The following is a 22,296-nucleotide window of genomic DNA, read 5'->3' as shown; positions in this document are numbered from 1 at the left end:
GCAGTTTGGGGTTAATATCCAAATAGCCAGATAATTCATTTCTCTTAGGCATAGCATGAACATCTAACAAGGTGGATAATACCAAGTCTTAACACTCCTGGTATATATCCAACTAGGAGGATAAGTAAATTCTGTTAGGCTATGCAGTTTTGGGATAATATCCAACTAGCCAGATAAATTGTTTCTCTTAGGCACAGCAAGAATATCTAACTATGTGGATATTGCTGAGTCTTAGGTCTTCTGATATATCCACCAAGTTAGATGTTCATGCTATGTCTAAGAGAAAAAATTGTCTGACTACTTGGATATTATCACTAGTTTGCATGAAGGATTTACTTATCTAACTAGTTAGATATATATCAGAAGCATTAAGCTAAAGTATTATCCACCTAGTTAGAGATAGGCTACTAAGTTGGCTCTTGTGCTTTATTGTATTTGGCTAACAAGATAAAACTACTTTTCTTATAAATTTTAATTATTTTCCTGGTTGGATAATTTCTTATTTGCTGAAAAGGATTTTTCAGATAGCTAACTAGTTGGATAATATATCAGGGATGTGTCTAGAGACTAAAATATGTCATGGGAAGGTATTTTGAAGTACCTACATCTGCTCCTCCTTCTAGAGGGTATTGAACTTTGATGACCTATAAAAATCTTTGTGTTATGAAAGTAAAACCTTGTAAAGCAGATCTTCTGCTTAAATGAAGCACAATAAAATGTTTTCAGCTTCACAACTTTGCTCAATCCCAATTTATGAAGTTTCAACAACCTGCAAATACATCCCCTAAAATAAAAAAAAACAACATTGATATGGCTTAAAATTCTACTCAAATAACAGGAATTGCATTTTCAGATCTAAAACCAGAGAAAAAGAAACTCATATCTGAAAATTAAGGTAAAATGTTGTTTTGTCAAAATTCCAAGAGGTAGGCTATAAACATGTAAAGTGGGCAAATTTTTAAGATTTAGAAATCAGAAGAAGGTTAACATAAAAGCTTGGCAATATCTTCCCAGATTATGTTTTTGGCATAGGATTCATTACTGAAAGTTTTATTTACCCAACCTAACCCCATTCAAAGATAGAAAAATGTAGCTAAACTACTATTTTACCCTTTTTTTTGGTAAATTTTTCATTATTCATATTATTGACTTACCATTTGATGCCTTTTTTATGCTTTTTCCAAATACAATAATCATTTTTGTCAGAAATGAATTTTACCCCCACCCCTATATATATATATATATATATATATATATATATATATATATATATATATATATATATATATATATATATATATATATATATATATATATATATATATATATATATATATATATATATATATATATATATATGTATATATATATATATATATATATATATATATATATATATATATATATATATATATATATATATATATATATATATATATATATGTATATATATATATATATATATATATATATATATATATATATATATATATATATATATATATATATATATATATATATATATATGTAATATATATATATATATTTTATTTTATATATATAAAATAAATATATATTTTATTATATTTTAATATATTTTATTAAATATATATATATTTTACCTATCTGTAAAAGATAGGTAAGTTTAAACTTCCTCTCATAATATCCTATGTCATGTCTTCTTTGTTAAAACAGGTTTGTTGTATTCTTGATCTGTGAAAACCATGGTGCAGAGTACTTGCAATAGTGTTGGATTTTTTTTTCAATGTCAATAACAATTGAAGGTTACATGACAATGTGATCAATAGAACCATACTGCACATCATAAAGTAAAAATATCATTGGTACCACCTGATAAGACTAGCTTTTCTGAAGGATACACTATAAAACAATTAGAGTAGTACCATTATATTTCATATGTGGTCTGTGATGTTTATAGTCATGTTTGTGACAATACACCCTCTCTTCCCCCACTTAGGGTTCTATATATAGTTCTAGGCTATTTTCAAAACTAGATAACACAAAACTAATGAAATTCTTACTTTATATTATACAGCAAATTTCAATATATCATACATTCTTTTCATTTTTATCCATGTTTTTAAATCTTTTTTTCAAAAATAATTTCACTTGGTTTCATAAGCAACTCAGCTGATGACAAAAATTTGCAAAACAAAATTTTCAATCATGTAGATAATAGTAGGCTATACATTTGTTTGCTGATGATGCCAAACTGTTTGGCATTGCAAATCCACAGACCATCCAACATGACATAGACAGGCTACAGGATTGGACTCAAGGCTGGCTCCTGCAATTCAATACAATCAAATGCTGTATGTTGCACCTTAGACCTAACAACCCAATGGCTAACTACTCAATTTACAATCCCATCACAAAAACAAGGGAGCATCTAGAGAATAGAGAAGAAGAAAGGGACCTTGGTGTCATCATTGATGACAAGTTGAAGTTCCACAGCCATGTTCAGCATGTTGTTTCCTGTGCAAATTCCAGCCTTGGCCTATTAAAACAGACCATCAGTAGCTGAGAGGCAGCAATATTCATTAAATTATATACAGCTCTTGTTAGACTCCATCTTGATATTGGCATGTGCCTTGCAGGTCCTTCTTATTGGCAGGATGTAAGGCTAATCATAAAAATGTTCAGAGGCAAGCAACAAAGTGCATGAAAAGCCTAAAGTCAACTTTGTATGAGGACCACCTGAAGCAACTTAGGCTACCTACCCTCATTTACAGACACATGCATAGCAATATGATGCTGACTTACAAACTTCAAGAAGAAAACTCATAGCACCAGCCATCATTACGCAAAAGGGCACTCCAAGAAGCTGCCAAAGTTAAGCTCCTGATTGAGAACCCATAAAAAGTACTTCTCAAGAAGAGTATAAACCATTGGAATCAATTTAAGGACTCAACTGTCAGCACTCCCTCCATCCAGTCTTTCAAATGCCACCTTGACAAGGAGTGGGAGAAGAGGCACTGGAGGTTCAATTGGGAGTCATCAACTCAAGAGTACTACAGGTCTAGAGGACCTTAAAGCTCTCAAATGGATTAAGGTGGAATGCTGCTGAAGTACAAAATAGATGGTAATTCCTTTATATAGATAGCATAATTTTTCAAATCTGGTTGCTGAGTTTCTTAAGAAATAAAATAAAATAATGTTATTAAAAATGATTTATAAACATGTATAGTCATGTATCAATTCTAAAACTTGGTCAACCTGCCTGATACTCTAGGCAGGCATGCCTCTCCAAAAGTGTCATAGCTAGTCTTGCTGTTTACCAAAATGCTTGGAAAACTATATATCTCCCCATTTGCCTGGAAGTCCAGGGGACTTGTTGGTATGTGTCAATCTCAAAACACAGTAGTCTGCCCGAGACTATGTGGGGAAGCCTATCAGGATTAGGTCACTTGTTCACCTGTGAATCCAAGCAAATTCAGTGCCCTGTTTTGCATACAAGTCCAGTGGACATTGTCTGTCATGAGTCAACCCATAAATCTCCATCATCCCTTAGTTTTATGACTATCTATCAACAAGTAAAAATGACATCATTTTTATACAATTTTGGAAAAGACTTATGCCATCTTTGCCTCTCACTCAGATCATCTGTCTTGGCTTTTTCTTCAATTAGCCATGGCTTGATGGCAACTTGATTTTAATCCAAAATAATTTTACACAATAGAAGGAAATTCCATTTTGTAGATAGCATCATTTTCAAATCTGGTTGCTGAGTTTCTTAAGAAATGAAATAAAATTGTGTTATCAAAAAATGATTTATGGACATGGACAAATGAGAGATATTGAAACTTGTTTGATACTGCAAAGTAAAAACTGTATTAGTATGTTTTCTACAGTTTGATTTATACCCTAGGGCAGTGGACTGCAAACTTATTAGCTAAAGATCCAAATATGAACATTATAACAATTTTTAGAGAATTTGGAGGCAAAATCTGCTTGTTTGGTGAACTATTTTTGCACTAAATAAGTAGAACATTAAATAAACTTGAATTTCATGCTAAATAAATATTTATTAATGCAAACAGTATGCTTGTATCTCCTCGTGAAGTTTGAGTCAGTCAGTTTTGTATCTGGTTGTTTTTAATTTTTGGCATGATTCCAAGTACTCATCAATAAGACAACTTCTCAGTTTACTCTTGATAATGTTCATGCTTGAAAAAAGATTGTTGGCATATGTGTAGAACCAAAAAGGGAAAGAATGGCAAATGTAAGCTGTTTTAGCTGATTGTATGAGCCAGGAATATTTTTCCAAGCATTGAAACTGCTGATGCCTTCCTTCTCCAGATTATTCAAAGCCGACCACTTGTATTGTGAACTGGGATCACATTTTTTTCTTTTATACTATTTCCAATACAACACAAAGAAGTTCGAATTTAGAGTGTCATATCTCCTTGTTTTTAAATCCAGCAACTGTATTTTAAAGCTACCAATGTCAATTTCAAAAGGAGAAAATTTCAACTCAGTTATCATAGCATTAAGAGGATTTTTAACAAATGCTAAAGCTGCTCTGCTGTTTTTGAATTTCTGAAACCTGCTGAGAAATGCATCCCTCATATTTGAAATTATTGTTTTAAAATGGTGTTTATCAGTAGAGGAATTATTTTATTTGCAATGTTTCAGAAGGCTCAGAAAGTAAAACAATATTTCTCTCTCAATATCCTGAGCAAAAATGGATATTTTTTGTTGAATGTTATTGCTTCTTCTAACACTGAAAAAATTGTTTCCTTTTCCATGAAGATTACAATTAAGCTGATTTAGATGAGACATAATGTCTACTTTGACATAAAAGTTTTGGACCAATTGATCATTAGCTCTGGATATTGAATGCCCTTCTCAAGGAGAAATGCATTAATTTCTGGAAAAATAGATTACCTTAAAAATTACCTTAAATTGCACTAGCCAGCGATAAGGACGAATCCTGTAGACGCCGGTCAATGATGATGGTGGCTCAGCTCATCGGGCGCATCCCAAACTGTGCGCCATGGCTTGCTGCACCAATCTCTGTCAACAGCTGACTTGAAGGCTTCAGTATTAGGGGACATGACTGCATTCTGGCTAAGGGAATTCCATAAGCCAACCACAAGGTTGGAGAAAAATTTGTTTTGCAGCCTGGTATTAGCGCGTTTCCGGTAGAGCTTTAGGGGGTGCCCTCTTGTTCTTGACAAACTATCTAACTGGAATAAGTCAGGGATGATATCGGGGTTGCAGATCAATTTGAATGTCATCAATACATCTCCTCGCTTACGTCGGTATGTGAGAGATGGTATTTTGAGCCTCTGAAGTCTGGTAGAATATGGCAAATTTTGAAAACTCCTTATACATTTCGTTGCTCTCCGCTGCACCGATTCCAGAATCGATTGGTCAAGCTTGTTAACTGGCGTGGCAATGGACATCCCAAATTCTAATTTTGGTCAGATCAGGCCCTTTAGGAGCTTTGTAATCACTACTGGAGATCTACTGCAGAATATTCTCTTTATTATACTGAGAGTTTGGTTGGCTCTGGCTACTGCAGACTGAATGTGTAAGTTGAATTTGAGCTTGTTATCAACCAAGACTCCCAGATCTTTTTCGCAGTGACTGGTTGTAAGTGGCTGTTTAAAACCACAATTGGATTCCATAAAATACTGGCAGAGAGGGTTGTTTGCTCCAAAGTGTATGACCTTTCATTTCTGTATATTAAATTCTAGTCGCCAGGTTTTTGCCCACGTTGAGAGTGCGTCGAGATCTGCCTGGATGTCTTTGGTACTTTGGGGCTCATAAATTGGACCGATTATTTTGGAATCATCAGCATATAAGCAAATCTTATTCTTTATGATTGAAGATGCATCATTAATATAGATGTTGAATAGAGTTGGGCCCAAAACCGTGCCTTGGGGTACTCCGCTTTCTACATCTGCTGATTCTGAGAAGAAAATTGATCCACCATCCCCAAATACTCTTACCACCTGCTTCCTGTTGGTAAGAAATTGCATCGTCCAATTTATGACTTCATTGTGGAGGCCTATTGCATGAAGTTTAGAATTTAGCCTCCTATGACATACTTTATCAAATGCTTTTGCTAAGTCTAATAATATCATATCAACTGGGGATCCTGTGTCCATAAGTTCTGTGACATGCTCATAAGCATCAATGAGGTTAGTATCAACTGATTGACTGGGGCGGAAGCCATGCTGGCTAGGAGATAGTAGCTTGTTCACATTTAGGTGTTCAATAATGGCTGAATTAACTATGCCTTCAAGAAGTTTTCCCACTCCCGAGGTGAGACTAATTGGTCGATAGTTGCTGGCTTCATCTCTGCTGCTTCCATTATGAACAGGTGTAATGTAAGCTTCCTTCCAGTCTTGTGGAATAGATTTAGTATTTAGGGACTTTTGGAATAGTAGGGTGAGAGGATGTGATAGTACTGCATACGTCTCCTTTAAGAGCCGAGGGGCACTCCGTCAGGTCCTGTTGATTTATTTGGGTTAATCTTCTTTAGTCTCTACATCTACTTTAGTAATATTAATGGGCGGCATACTTTTTTGAATTTTGTACTGCAGGGGGTCTGGAAGTGGGGCATTATCTGCAACTGTGAATACTGAAATAAACTGCTTATTTAATGCATTAGCTATCTTCCTTGGGTCGCAGATTTTAGATCCATCTTGTACAAGTTGAGTGACAGAATGCCTTCCAGGCTTACCCGATGACACATACCTCCAAAATTTCTTAGGGTTAGTTTTTGTTGCAGCTGCCACTGATTCCTCATACTTCTCGGTGATATTTCTGGAGAGACTTCTAAGCTTGTTTTGCGCCTGCTTATATTTTGTGTAATAGTCAGCCTGGTTTTCATTCTTTGTGTACAGCTTCCAGTATTTCTTTTTTCTGTTCCTAGCCATTTTTATTTCTTTTGTAATATAAGGGAGGGTTATTGGTTTCCTTTTCCATTTTGTAGAAGAGTGATTTTCAATACCCTTCAGTAATATTCTTTTCGTAGTTGTCCATGACTCTTCCACATCTGTATTCTCAATGAAAGACCAATCACATTGAGTCAGTTCCTGACAAATTAGACTGTAATCAGTGTACACATGTTTTGTAAATTCTAGTCTTTGGGGATACAGTCTAAAACTGCAACTTATGACAATGTGGTCACTAGCTCCAAATGGTGGTAGGGGCTTGATGCTTATTATAGACTCTTGGTCTTTTGCTAGTAGTAGATCAAGTAGCGAAGGGTTCTGGCTATTTCTATATCTTGTCGGGACGTTAACTGCCTGGTACAAAGAATGATTAAATAGGCACTCCAGGAATGGTCTTATTAAACTATTTTCAGAAAAACCAAATCCATTGACCCATTGAATATTTGGGAGATTGAAATCACCAACAATAATTATGTTTCCTCGTAGCTTCATTTTAATATCAATTGAAGTACTCATAGCAAGTAAAGAGGATTCAAGGCTAGGGGAACTGGGGCTTCTATACATGCAACCAATGTAAAATGGCCCAGAAGGCAGGAGGACAGATATCCACACTTGTTCAATATATGGTTCATAATCTGTATTAATATCAATGCTTCCTACCTTCAGAGAGCTTCGGATGTACACGGCTATTCCTCTTCCTCCTTCTCTAGATAAGTTGGTGACCAAGGAATAGTCGGGTATCTGGATCTGGGTATCTCCAAGAGGAGTGTTGGTCCATTTAGATTTAATCTCACAGAAAGCGTAAACGTCTGCTTTTTCCGTCGAAAAGGCATATTTTATCGCATGGAGCTTTGAGGTTAAACAATCTACGTTACTGAAGACAACTTTCTGACCATTGTTCATCCAATGCGTGCAACTTTTATTCGGGCTATTATCCAGATCATTACATTCCCCAGACTCTATGCTGCTGTGGTTTGAAACGTCACTCATGAAAACAGTCTGCTCGGAAAGAATACAGCTTACTGATCTCGCACTGTAAAAAGATTCACTTGATTCATCAATAGTACTTATTTCAACATTAGAAGACACAGGGCTATTTACACTACTATCTATATTTCTTTGAGAATTATCTAGATTGTGTCCATTGCAGCTGGTGCTGCGGAGGTGGGCACGTTTTTTGGAACAATTCTGTTGCCTCAAATGACTAGGTTTTCTTCACCATTAGCTTGTCGCGCATGAAGTACTTCATACAGCTTTGTCCTCTTTATACGGTCGGCTTTTGAAACATCGTTTCTAAACTGAATTTGGCTTGTTCCTTTTCTCTCATATGACTTTTGCAGGATCACTTTCTTAATTTTTAATTCATCAACCGAAAAAATAATGGGGCTCGCCTTACGCGAATCATTTTCATTCCTAGAGTGATTGGGACTGACGAGGCGCCGAACATTTTTTACAGCTATCTGCTGTAGTCCGTATTCGTTACATAAGAAGTCACTAATGAATGTCTCATCATTGGGTTGCGGCAATACTCCGAATGCTAGGATATTTAATTTGCGTCTTTGTTTGTCTCTATCTTCAGCGATCAATTTTTTCCCGTGGCTCTCGAGTTGCTGGTTCATTTCATCTTTAAGAGATTCTACTTGAGATTGGATTAGCTTTTGTAACAGATCAGGATTACAACCAGCCCCCGGGGCTTGTTCAAGCGAAGTAATACGAGTCTCCACATCCTTGAACTTGGCACCAATGTCTTTCTTGAACTCTTTTTTAAATTCACTAAATGACTGTTTAACTGCATTCTTGATTTTAATATCTAGGTCCTGTACAGCAGTTATTGCAGGTTCAAGTGGTTCAAGCGTTTTGTTAACTATGGCTTGTATTTCAGCTGTACTAGCGCCACTATGGGTGTTACCTTTACAAACAGGACACTTCCATTCGCAGCCTAATCTCCTTGTCATTTTTGTCAGAAGATTATACTCGGGTTTGCTAATTTCAAGGCAATCGATGCAAAGCCATTGTTTACAAATGTCACAGTTCATTGCACTAGATTCTTCATCCAGACTCTCATCACAAGCAGCGCAAATGTCTTTGCCTTTCTTGGGCTTTCTCGAAGCCTTTTTGATGGCAATCTGCAACTTTCAGGCACTGATATCAAGGCAACACCAAGTAAAACGCAAATCAGGTAACAGGTAATAGAACGTAACTTGGATAACGGAATGCAACCAGTAACACGAGAATGCAGCGCCGCCCGGTAGTGTTACTGTAAAGTCCAAACTGTAGGATAAATTATTGACAAAAATCGAAATAAACGACACAATTTGCTGCAAATGATTTGCTCTTGGACAAATAACTCTCGGCAGAGAGTTTTGAAACTTCCCCTCTTGATAACCAACATACACTGTTATGAAGCAGAAGACCAGCATACTCACTCTCCATTTCAAAATGGAGTTGATGATTTTAATCACTAATTCCAAAAATTTACAAATTTCTTCTGGGAATGTTTGTATACAAAGCACATCTTGATGAATGACACAATTGTAAACAAGTATCTTGTGATTAATGTTTTCTTTCAAAATAGCAACAAACCCTTTTTCTTATGCTGATTGTACTTTTGGCCCCATCTGTTGTGATCAATACAATTTTATTGGGGGAATATTGATATTTATCCATACACTCAATTACAACACTTGCAATATCTTCTTGTGTTTGACCTTTGAGTGGTAATAATTCTAAAAGTTATTCTTTAGGGCCTGAATGAGACATAAATATTACAAAAAGGTAAACTTATGCTGTATCATCTATGTCAAAAGACTTGTCAGTTGCTGTTGTAATGCTGAAACCGATTTCAGATCTTCCATATGCTGTATATTTATATTCATGCAAATCTTAATTTTTCTATATTTAATTGTTTTGGAAGACAATGGTAACTCTTTAATGTTTTTTTTTCAAAATATCTGATTTGTTATTAAAATCTTTTAACTTAAACACAAAATTAAACATGTTCTTGATTTATAGAAGGATTTTAATTTATCAAAATGAGATACAATTTTTTTTTTATACATGAAAATATTATTGTGTCTTCCATGGATATTTGTGGCAGAGCAGCATTTAAGGGATCAAAGAGCCACATGCAGCTCTGGAGCATCAGTTTGCTGACCACTGCTGTATAGCCATATCTAGGACCATTGGGGGCTATGGTGGAAGTCATTATCAAAAGTCAACTATACACATCACAAAGAGTGTAAAATAAGAAATCTAATGGTGACTTGTCCAATGTTGCTGGTGAGTGATGGCAATAGCTAATTGGCAACATCCCATTTTGTTTTCCATGGTTGTTTCACCCTATCAAAATCAACTCTAGATCAGGGTTGTTGACTCCAATTAATCCTTGCCAATCTTGGATCAACAAAGTCCTGAATCCTTCCTGGCATGGATTGGGAAAGGGCAAATACACTCATGCCAACTTAATTTACTTGTACAAATAAATCACAAAGATGATTGGTCTACATTTTCACCAGCTACATCAAGATACAATTATGTGTAAGGCCTCCTAAACATTTCCATATTGGGCTTTTGTCCTTGGTGGTGTTCCCCAGGACACCATCCTTGGTCCAACACTGTTCGATTTATATACAAATGATGGTCTGACATGTGTCTGGAGTCATGTAACTATGTTTGCTGATGATTTAAAGCAATCTTGCCCTATTTCTCAAGCTCGTAATATGATCCAGCTTAACTTGTTATGTCAATAAGCTACTACTTGGGACTCTGGAGTTTAACCTCAGCAAATGCAAGGATCTCCATCTGGGCCATGACAATTCTCACCATTCTTAGTTTATTCCAACTGCAGATATAAACTTATAAGTTCCTGAGTGTTAGCTATGGACTTTGGAGTTACTATTGAAGCTAAAAAACCACAATCACATTAAAGTGCAGGCAGATAAGCTAATAGAGCCTGGAGTCTTGTTTGATCAATTATCAATTTCAGAAAACCAGCAATTATTAAAAAATCACCCTGCTCTTGTCTGTACCCATCTAGAATATAATATGGTCACTGCATCACCCCATTTTGTAAGTAAGTGTAATCTGCTTAAGGGTGTCCAAAGAATGGTTACAAAAAATGCCACAACATTTTTCAAAAATCCTATCAGGACTGCAGAAAACAGACTCAAACTTCCTTCCCTCACCAGAGGAAAGAAGGTGATACAATTTCGGCTTGGAAAATCTTAAACTCTTCCAGGCTCCCACCCCTATTCCCCCCTCTGATGCTACTATGACCTGCAGTTACCAAATTCAACAGAAAACCAGCTGTATAAAAGTTTGCCATAATTTCTTCTCAATTTTTTAAGTATTAATATGTACCCACACCAGTGAAAACACACCATTGAATATGTATAAACACCATTGAAACATTTAAGATCAGGGTTGATTGACTGAGACTGGTCATTCATCCAATTTTTCTTCTGCTAAAAGAGATGCCTACAAGAATTTTACACATTTTGTAGTCTTATCTTGGAGAAGAGAGATTTAAAGTACCAATACAGCCTTAGAAATGAAAAGGGCAAAGTTAGGAATTTGCAGCATCTGGAAGGTAATGACTTGCCATTATTTTTCTCAGAGAGCTGGCTGCTGTTGTTTAGAAGTCTCTTTCTATGGGACTAGACAAGTAGCTAGCTATTATTTTGTTTAACGTAGTTGAAAGTTCTGGAAATTAGGTCTTAGAGGATGACAACCACCCTAACAGCCCTTAGGGTAAGGGTTTTAATTTATGCCCTGGGGACATAAAAGGTGTTTATAGAAAGCATTATCGTTTCAAAAAGGGCTCATTTGATTGGCAATCAAAAGGCTTAGTGCCCTTTTTAATAGTCAAAAGTGATTGGGAGGCTTGACATTTTTATAGTAAAGATCAATGTGGGTACAATGTATTATTTTTGTTGTTGTTTAGACCAGGGCACTTTGTATTGAAGGAGTTGTTGTGGGAACTTCGAAAAGGGCTCAATGGATTGAAAATTTAAAGGGCTGATGCTTTTTTTTATTAGTTGAAAGTTATTAGAGGGCAACTAATCCCCCTCCCGCGCCCGCCCTCCCGTTTGCCCATTATGTTTAAAAACTAAATATTGCCTTAAGATTAAATCAAAATACACTGTGTTAATGCTAATTCCCAATAAGGCATCTCAACAGTATCCCAAGAATTATTAAGGGTATTATGTTGAAACTTTCAGGGCTACTTCTGCCCTTAAAATTTAACAAAAACCAAAATAGTATAAGTGTATCCAAGCTATCAAAGAAAGGAAACAGATTTTTTTGCAAATTATGTCAACTTTTCCATTCCAGGTCAACTAGAGGAAGTATGAAGCTAAATTAAACAGTATTATTTGTGTCCAGATTTTTAAAAGGGTGTATGTTGTTAAAAATTGCTGAAAATGTTTCTCCAGTATACAAATAGCAGGCCAAACTATAAAGTCTTAAAAAACGAAAAGATTTAAAGTGTTATTTTCTTTTTCTCTGAAAAGACTATATCAATATAAAACAAACATAAATTAATTAAAAAAAAACAAAGGGTGTATGTTGTTAAAAATTGCTGAAAATGTTTCTCCAGCATACAAATAGCAGGCCAAACTATAAAGTCTTAAAAAAACCGAGTCTGTTGATTTTGAATTAAAGTTATCAAGTATTTTGCAGTAGGTTGCATCAAGACATGGCTAATTGTAGACAGATAAAAGCCAAAACAGATAGTTCAAGTATTTGAGAGGCAAATGTTTAAATGGCTGGGGCATGGGTAAATGGCAGGAGTATGCAGGACTCTCATATTGGACACATACTTGTTTGTTGTACACATACATGTATCTTCTTCCAATGATTCATCTCAACTAGTATAGTCATTTACCAAGTTAATGCAACAAATGTACAGAAACAGTTTGGTCGGGAAACCAACAAGAAGTGGCACTTTATATTAAGTATTTGGAGAACAGCTTTGTAAGATGATCCACCTCCACTCAGAACGGTTTTTTGAGGGAACTTACTCCTGAAAACCTTTCTCTTGATTTGTTTGAAAGCTAGTTAAACTTATGCAATTCTCAGAAATAACCTTAATTGAAAAGTTTACAAGTGGGTCATTCAGCTTGTGATCCTGTCTTATTTTGTGGAAAAAGTTTTTTTTAATTGATACTTAAAGGGACTTGCTGAGCAAGTTGGTGCTCTTATGTTGTATTTTTCCAGAACTACTTTCAAAAGCTTTGAATAATTACCAACTCTTAGCTTGGTCTCTGAAATGAATTCAGTACCCTTTCATGTTAGAGATTTGGGTTGGAAATATTTACTGGCTGAGAAAAATATATTAGTTGGTGGAACTTTTTCACTTGGTGGAAAATTTGTCATAGTCACTGCAATTACATTGACTTAGTAATAATTGACATGGTCTCCAGGCCTTATAATAAAGAATGAATGATTGTAGAAAATTAGAAAGTGCTTCTTCAATTACAAACTTAAATTTTAGTGCCATTTTAAAGGGCTAAAACTGACTGGAGGGTAACCTACCACTCCTTCAGTGCCCCATATGCTCCCATTGCCCTACATCACACCTGATACAAATTTTAATCAGAATAGTTAAAGGCCCCAGAACTGATTCTGTGGCCATATGATCCTTGTTGCCAAGAGCAAAGAACCCAAATTGTGTGAGCAGTCCATTGAAAACAGTAGCCCTGTAGATACATTTTGATAGGAAGTTGGACAGGTACCCCTTGTTAAATTGTAGTATTCAAGAATTTTCAATGCATAATTTTAGGGCACAGTAAGATTTGGTCTAAAATGATTGAATATTAATAAAGATGGTAGTGTTGTTGTCCTAAATAAGAAAAAGTAAAATAAAACACTTGAGAAATATTTCATACATGGTGTTTGATTTCTACCAGAGTTCAATGTTTTTGAGCTTGTTGATTAAAAATCTGAGCCTAAAATCGGAACAGTGAATTCTAAAATCCAGCACATTGTGTACATATATTCACAACAGTGTCTGATATTTGTCAAATTTGGTCTTTAAGGATTTCTGAGGCTGTTAATTATATTTGTGAGGTTGATACTGCAATGTAGAAGAAAAAAAAAAAAAAAAAAAAAAAAAAAAGTAAGAATTTGTAGAAGGGTTGTAGGTTCTACCTCCATTTATAAAAAGAGGACTCTTTGAAACAGCGTTCAATAGTACATCATAGCAAAAAGCTGAACATCATGTAATTTCAATTTTGGAATCAGAGCTACATGTAGATTTTCAATCTGTAAGATCAGTGGTCCTAATCATCATTCTTGGGTCAGTTTGCCCCCCCCCCCCCCCAGTTAACACATATAGAAACATGTCCTCTTTTGACTCATGATTGTTCCAATATTTCTTTTGACTCATGATTCTTCCAATATTACTTCAGAAATGAAATGTTCTGTGGATGAAGGATGACAGATTGCCAAAGATTGTCCTTGTTAGCTAACCATCTAGAGCCAAATGAAAATCAGACTGTCCCCAAATGGGATGATTCATTGTTCATTGTTTATTTTCTATTTATATCGCATTTCATTTCTTCATTATATTAACTTTTGCTTATTTAAGTTTTACTTGTTGTGTAAATCAATTTTGGTGAATAGCAACACTTCTGCTTGAATAACAATTTCTTTATCATGGTCATGAGACTGTTGCTTGGTAACAGTAAGATATGGAAAATCAAAAGTCTTTTCTAGTATGGGGATCATGAAACAGATTAGAAAAGTTCCTTTTGAAGTTTGCCATGTTTTCAGTAATTTCCCAGAAGAAAAAGAATTCATTAGTTTTTGGCTTGCTAGATGGTATAAACAAGGAGCAAAACAGAACTCCCACAACTCCATAAGTGAAATTTCTAGGGATCATGGAATGTTGGACTTGTATAGAACTTGGAATTATCTGCTTGAGACATTTGACAGAAGGTTCTATATCTCTTCTAGATATCTCAGAAATAATTCCAGAAAAGTCAATCTTGCTAGTTCAGTTTGTATCTTTTTAGGTTTTATGAAGTTGCTCAATTGAGCAAACTATTTGATTTTTGTTTTTTTTTGAATATAGAGATCAGGAAAAGAAGTAGAATGAAACACGCTGAGCAACAATCTAACTTGTAGGTGGAGGAATAGGTGAATAGAGAGGGGGGGGATCTTTCACACTCATCATAAAGGAAAATGTTGTACTGTGCAACCTAGACAAAAAGCAAGAAATCATATAGAAGAAAAAGAAAATTTAAATGACTTTTTTTCTTATCTTTGATTTATAGTCTGTCTTTTTTCGCCAGGATAGTCCTACAACTGTGGTACTTAAGTAAAACCTAGTGGCATTGCTCGGTTTTGGAGTTTCAATAAACTCTGGTCCCCACGACAAATGACAGAAGTCAGATCTTAACCAAACTTGGTAGAATCTGGGGTGCTAGGCATATTCCTCCTGCAGAAAATTCCCTTGGACCCTCCCCCTCCCTGTTGAAAATCCCCCACATGCCAAATTGAGCAGCCAAAGAGAAAATATAATGAATAAAATCAATGAAAAAAAGAAGGAATTTTGGAATATTGTACCTATATTCCAAAATATAGGCAGAATTGATGGTGTAGAATATCCTTTAGTATTTATTTTTACATTTTTATTTCAATTTTTTTTTTGTGTTGAGGGTTGAGTTATCCTCAGGGTGATACTGCTTTTAAAATCACTTCCTTTTTTTGCCTGAGACTGATCTTATTTCACTGATTTTATGTCATATATTTCCATCATCTCATTTTCCTAATAAAAATAAATTTGAGCCCGTAAAATAGTAATGCTTCGCGCCACTGTTGTAACATCTCAATTTTTTGTCCAACTGGCTGAAAACATTGGGGAAGGGGCATCAGGTTTTCCCATCTTAAGTACCTTCACTGACTTTTTGGGAAGGAATGCACAACCATGCAGCATTACTTTCACTGCAACTGGGAAGCTCAATATATGATACTTTTAATTCAGGTGGATATCTCAGTATTTTCAATCAATAGCAACTTAGTTGCCCATGGGGCAAAATTGTTGTTGGTACCACAAAATGGCATAAAACATCACTTCCCCATGGCAAAATGTTTTGGTTGGTTTAAAGGGCTTCTAGAACCCTTAATTTTCATTCGAATGAGCCCTCTCCCTATCTTCTATGGATGTAATTATCCCTTGAGAGAAAAAAAACACATCCATGTTCTTTCTTCTGGGAAAAATGCAAGATTTTCTTTTTGTAGATAAGAGCTTTAAACCTCCACATTTGGGTTCTTCAATATGTTGTATCTAATGCTAGGATTTTCATTAAGATTAGCCTTTTTGGGGGTGTTTTCTTCATTTTTTTGAAAGTCAAGGAAATTTCCTCTGGCTTGTAATTTTTGATGTGTAACATTAAGCTTAATGAACTTTATATATTTAGAATCAGTACAAAAAGGTAGTTCTTTGATAAAATTCCCTATTTTAGAGTTTTGGTTACTATTGGCATGAGATGCTCCTTACTTGCAGTTCAGTAAGTATGTAAGTATGATGGCACTAGACCCTCAAGGTCCAAACTGGTGGTGCTGATCTCTGTTTTGTGCCCCTTCAGCCAGGAAGTGGAATTGGGGGGGGGGGGCAGCCATCCTTTGCTTTTGAATATCTTTCCTTCCCCAGATTTCTCCAGGTACCCATTTAGAACTGAATTGACTCTGGCTGAGCAGAGTTATGCCACTGACCCCCATCCCAAACCAAATAACTGGTGATGCCAGTAATCAAGCCTGTGCCCTTTGGACAAATAATTCCCAACCCAATGCACCAATCACTTGCAGTCCAGTACTACAAAGTGTTTGATTCTCTACCATTCCACACGTATTTTGGAATATACATAGAATGTTGAAGAATCTTTTCTTTTCTTCATTCTTCTTATTTGTCTTAATTTTCCTTTGGCTGCACAATTCTGTATGTGGGGGCAATTTGTGGGGAAGGAATGGGCCAAACCCTGGAATCTCGTACTTTTTGGTGGTCCATACCTGATGTGACACTTGAAGGTTCATGGGTCCCTGCATTTTGTCTTCAGGACATCACTCAAAACCACAGTTTATTTAATTATCCAGTATGATCTTTCCCTATCTCACAAATTATAAAAACCCGGACCAAGGTGTGAGTGCTCCAGAGAACGTTTTTGCAGATAGAAACATAGGCGGCATCAGATATTTTCACGGGTAGACAAGTCAGACTGTGATCTAATCGGAAACAAGGGGAAACCTGCTATTACGAATAATGCACTTTGTTGGAAACAATTGGAAACAGACTAACCCGCTAATGCAGAAAGAAGTGGGAGGAGTTTTTTGTTCGCACCGAGAACGAAGACCAGAAATGATCTGCGATAAGCTTACTGGATAATTATATGAACTGTGCTCAAAACTGACTGTTGAATACAAACTAAACTTTGCTGGAAATAAGTGCGTGTCCTAGTTTGATCTTTTTTGGAGATTCAAACTCATGTAACCTTTTTTGGGAATGAAAGGGAAGGGGTCCCTAAGTTTGTTTCATTAAGGTTTCTAGTAGAAAGGGCTTGTAGGTCTCAAACAAGCTTTGTTGGAAGTAAAATCCAGTTTTAGTGGCGATTTTTGAGGGGCTGTATGTATTCTGACTTTTTTTGGGGGAAGGGACTCCTTTTCAGCACTGGACATCATGATATCCACCAGAACAAGTTCTTGGGTCTTAACCAAACATAGTGGAAAGTAAAAATAGGTGTCCTAGTTATTCCTTTCAAAAGTATGGATATGAAGTTCAACAGTATCAACACAAAAGAAGAAAGAACAACTTAGCAATTTATATATTAGAGATTGCAGATTTGAAAGCTTTTGTTTTTGTTGTTATACTGCCCATCTAACAACACTTTGTCAAGAGAAATATCAAGGTGACTATAGTTCCAAAGTGAGATATGTTAAGTTGGCAGTCTAGTAGCAAGGCATGTCTCTTCTGTCCTAATTGACATTAATAATAGACATTAAATCATAAAACAAAGTTCTTTGAAATTGCTGAAATCTTTCAAGAAAGAGAAAGAAATTGCTGAAATATTGAAGAAGAATAGTTTTTTTAATTACCCTTTTCAAACATAGAAGAAACAACTAGTCGGGAAATATTTCAACCCCTTTGCTCCCCCCCCCCCCAGGTATTAAATGTGCTCAACTATTTTGATTTACAATGGGTATTTTAGTTCAGTTTGTTGGTCTGGGTTTTCTTTTTGGTTGCTATTTCAAGTCAATAAAAATTTTATGTCATTTGGAAAATTTTTCACTCAATGGAGCTTCTGTATGTTTGTTAAATTCTTTTTATATGGTCTTTTAAATACTGTCCATATATTAGCATAATTTGGAGCCATCAAAAAGCCAAACAGTTTAAATCCAGACATAATAGTTTAAATAAAAATATAATACTTGTTACATTTCAAATGGAGTGTCATCCCTCTGAAAAATATTCTATGACAGTCAATAAGAGACTCTAAGTCTCTTCACAGTCTGCAATATATATATATATATATATATATATATATATATATATATATATATATATATATATATATATATATATATATATATATATATATATATATTAAAAAAAGGTTTTTAATTTTTAAGTTTATTAATACCTTTTGCGCTTTTAGGAGTTTACCAATCTGTTTCTCAAGTTACAAGACAGAAGAAGATTTTCATATTTTGAAACTAGTTATTCAGGTATATTTTTCTTGTGTATTTTCCTATTTATTTGTTAACTAATAAAAACTTAAGGGATTGTTCTTTTAATAGGTAATATCACCATAAGGGCATGTAGATCTGATCCCTAAGGAGGCTGGCTGAAATGTTCTTTCCTGGTGGGGAGTTAAAACTTCAAAATCCTTTGCTTTTAGGCTACTATTCTAAAGTTTTTACCCTAGGGGATGGGTCTCTTGACCTATCTCAGGGGAACCCCCACCTTTTACAGGTATGATAATCATTATATGGAGAAAATGGTCATAGAATTAGTAAATAAAGCTAAAATTGCCATCAGGAGGCACTTGGAAATTATTTTCATCAGAAGGGGTGGGGGGAGGCAAATTTTTTAAAACTGCATCCATGCATACCTTTACTGAATGATTTCAGTCTCAACAATCATAGGCACTCATGAATGACTTTTAAAGGAGGGAGCTTCGGGATTTTTTTTTTCCTGGGAAGGGATTGAAATACCAAGAATATTTTTAGGCCACTATTCTAAAACTCTTCTAGGGGATCAGGGGGCTATTTAAATAAATGTTTAGGAAATTTTTATAACCCATCTTGTGTGTAGGCTTATATTTCTTTTGTTTTAGTTTTTTTGTTGTTGTTGCTAAGTCCTTGGAAGGTTTTATAAATCATGTGCTTTTCAGCAATTTCCAAACCTTGTTTGAATTTTCAAAATGGGGTAAATGCATTAGTGAGCAAAATTTAACTTTAAGGAAGGAATAAATTTTTTTAGGATTGTTAAAACCAAAACTTCTGCTTATGTCTTGATTTCATCTTTGACTGGATCTTGATTTCACCATCTCACTGATAAGATATAAATATAAATAACAGTTCAGTTAAAATCAAGAGAATAATCTAAGAACCATTGCAAAACTGGGCTTTCAGGATACTTGTTTAATTTTTTTTTCTCTGCTCTGGTTTCCAAATAAATTTCCATACTACTAGCTACTAGCTTCCCTACTAGCTTTTGAAATTGCAAGACATTCAAAAAATATGCAAGAATTGAGGTATCCTGGCCAATCTCCTTATTGAAAACCCCTCTTTGGTGACCATTTATAATTTACTTTAATTGAAGAAGTAACTTCTAGTTGGCTTCTGAAAATAATCATTATTATTTTTTTTTTAATCTAGCGTAATAGTAGGCCTAATGTTGGAAAAAATGTCTGAGTCAGAATATGTTTTTCTTCTTTGGGGTTTGTTTAGTTTTGTCAGTAAGGTTGTAATCAGTTTTTTTCACAAGTTCAGTTTGTTAAACCATTGTAAAGGTTAAGAAGAAGAAGAAGAAGAAAAAAAAAAAAAAAAAAAAAAAAAAAAAAAATGCTTGCTAAATGCCTGCTTGTTCAGCACAAAATGTAGTTGTAAAGTCATCTTTCTAAAACCAGAAGATAATAACCCCTGTAGGCTACTCCTGTATTTTGATCAGTGCACTTAAGATGTATTTAACACCAAGATCGGTTATTACTAAGGTGGAAAAAACATATAATCTGGTGAATTCATTGAATAAAAGTTTCAAAACTCGGCTTCAAAACTTTCCTTCCTGGAAAGAATTTATTGTCGAATGTCAAATGAGGACTCATTGAATAGTAATAGAAACTTGTATTAATATTTTTCAGGTTCAGACAGGGAGGCTTCTAAGTAACATGGTGATGTTTCAGAAATGTAAAACATTAATATGTGCCCATACAATCCACCATACTTTATCATCTCTTAATGGAGGAATATCAAACCTCTGTTAGGATTAAATTTTCCAGTAAAAATGTAATTTTTAGTAATATAGGAAGGAAAAGACACTGGTATAATTTATTTACTAAAGTTATTAGAAAAAACTAAGATAAACTTAGATAACTGTTTGATTTGTTCTATTTTTCATCTTGCAAAGATGACACAAAGCCTTCTTCATCCAGCAATTTACAGCAATTGCTAGAATTAATTGAATGACGTATGGAAACTTAATATGGCTATTAGAACCTGCTGTGGTCTATAATTGCTGATAGGGACCTTAAAATAATCAAAAATAATATCAGTTTTATTGGTTTCATTATTTTTTTTTCATATTTACTGTTGGGAGTTTCCAGTTGACTAAACAATAGAAAAGAGGATTATTGTATAGGAAATAGGTTAAAAGCTAGAACAATTTGTATACAGTCAACTCTCGATTATCCACAAAATTGGGTGGCTTGAGTGCCTTGGATAATCCACATATTAGAAAAATGGTTGTAGGGGCATAGAAAAACAGAACTACGCTTATTAGAACGTGTATTTAAAACAAAACAAGTAATAAATAGAATGACGTTATAGTAATCAATCGAAAAAAGACGAATAAATTATTGTATTATTTACAAGTATGCAAAAAATTTCTAAGTCCTAATTAAACTTTCTGAAAACAGTCACTCACTTGTGTTTTTTTTTTTGTCATATAACTCATTTTTTTTTTGCGACAGGAGCATTAACGAAACTACACTTGTCACTGTCTGAACAACACAAGAATCTTCTCTGCTCTCGCAGATAAACAGCCCTAAGGTACATTCACAGGCGAGACGTACTTTTTGTGAAATATGTTCTGTAGTATGTAGTGCATATATAGTTTATTATTACAAGCAAAGTACTTTATCATGATTTTAAAATTATTATTTAAAAATCATTAAAATAATTTTAAAACTATAAAACTGTTATTATATTTTAAAACAAAGATGAAATAAATTCTTTGTACTTTTTTTTCACGATTTGTGTATTTTTAACTTTTTTTTTTAAATTTACATTGCTGCAGTGAAGCCGCATTGCGGATAATCCAATCGCGGATAATTGGGAGTTGACTGTATTAGTCTGTACAGGATTGTTTTATGCCAGCTTAAACCAAGGAATTATTTCTAAGCTGAATCTCACTTTTAGGGTTCTCATGCAACTCAACCCATGTAACTGAACTCTTCTGCTGTTCAACCTCCCGTACAAGCGTCGGAAGGAAACGCAACGTTTGTCTTGTTTAAACTCAGCTTAATTATATCCCTTTAAAATGAGTTTTTTTTTCTTTTTAGCACTAAATATTTTATGTAGATTCAGCAGATATTGGTGCTTTATATATATATTCTCAAGTTATCTTGAAGACATTGGTTTAAATGAACTATGGAAAACTTGACTATAGTATATTAGTTTTCCTGTAAAAACTTTTTATGAGATGAAATGTTTTTGTTGTCAAAAACTGGAAGATGTGACGTAGTTAAACTTTACTGTGTCCTAGTCTTTTTCTATATTCAAAATATTGATGATGGAATGTTCTTTGCAATTTTTAATATTTCATATAAGCTCCAAATTGCTACCCTGACATTGGATATTGGACACAACTCTGGTAATTCGAGTTCGAGGCATCCAAATGAGGGAGGGGGCAACTTTTTAACATTTTAGTTTGCTCAAATTCTCACTCTTGATTAAACATCACCAAGAGAAAACATCTGGACTAAAACTATGTTTCCCAATGAAGCCAAGAAGATTGAACTTGTCTACCAGTTTGAAGCTGAATGCAAATTCATAGAAAACTGCCAAACGATATGCTTTGTTTGTTCATGCAAAAGATATAGTTTGATTAAATGATAATTCGAATAACAAGATTTGGTAGATCTGTGTGCCA

At 34.6% G+C, this 22,296-nt stretch overlaps 2 protein-coding genes across 2 annotated transcripts in view; one reads left to right on the top strand and one right to left on the bottom strand.

Moving 5' to 3' along the window:
• Positions 1-751: 751 nt before the first annotated feature.
• Positions 752-7,919, bottom strand: LOC148950697 (uncharacterized). The gene is made up of 3 exons (XM_089091922.1): positions 6,986-7,919; positions 6,078-6,376; positions 752-784 (listed from the first exon to the last, which is right to left on the bottom strand). The coding sequence occupies exons 1-3, from the start codon at positions 7,917-7,919 to the stop codon at positions 752-754; spliced, it is 1,266 nt and encodes a 421-aa protein (XP_088948048.1).
• Positions 7,920-18,577: 10,658 nt separating this feature from the next.
• Positions 18,578-22,296, top strand: part of HUWE1 (HECT, UBA and WWE domain containing E3 ubiquitin protein ligase 1) — a 26,463-nt gene continuing 22,744 nt past the window's right edge. The window contains exon 1 of the mRNA XM_089092571.1: positions 18,578-18,650. The gene's annotated coding sequence lies outside the window, so the exon portion shown is untranslated. The remainder of the gene's footprint in view (positions 18,651-22,296) is intronic.

Source organism: Artemia sp. Qi Xiang Cuo, chromosome 7 (assembly GCF_049724085.1).
Source record: "Artemia sp. Qi Xiang Cuo chromosome 7, ASM4972408v1, whole genome shotgun sequence".
NCBI lineage: Eukaryota > Metazoa > Arthropoda > Branchiopoda > Anostraca > Artemiidae > Artemia > Artemia sp. Qi Xiang Cuo.
This window is presented reverse-complemented; position numbering and strand designations above follow the sequence as displayed.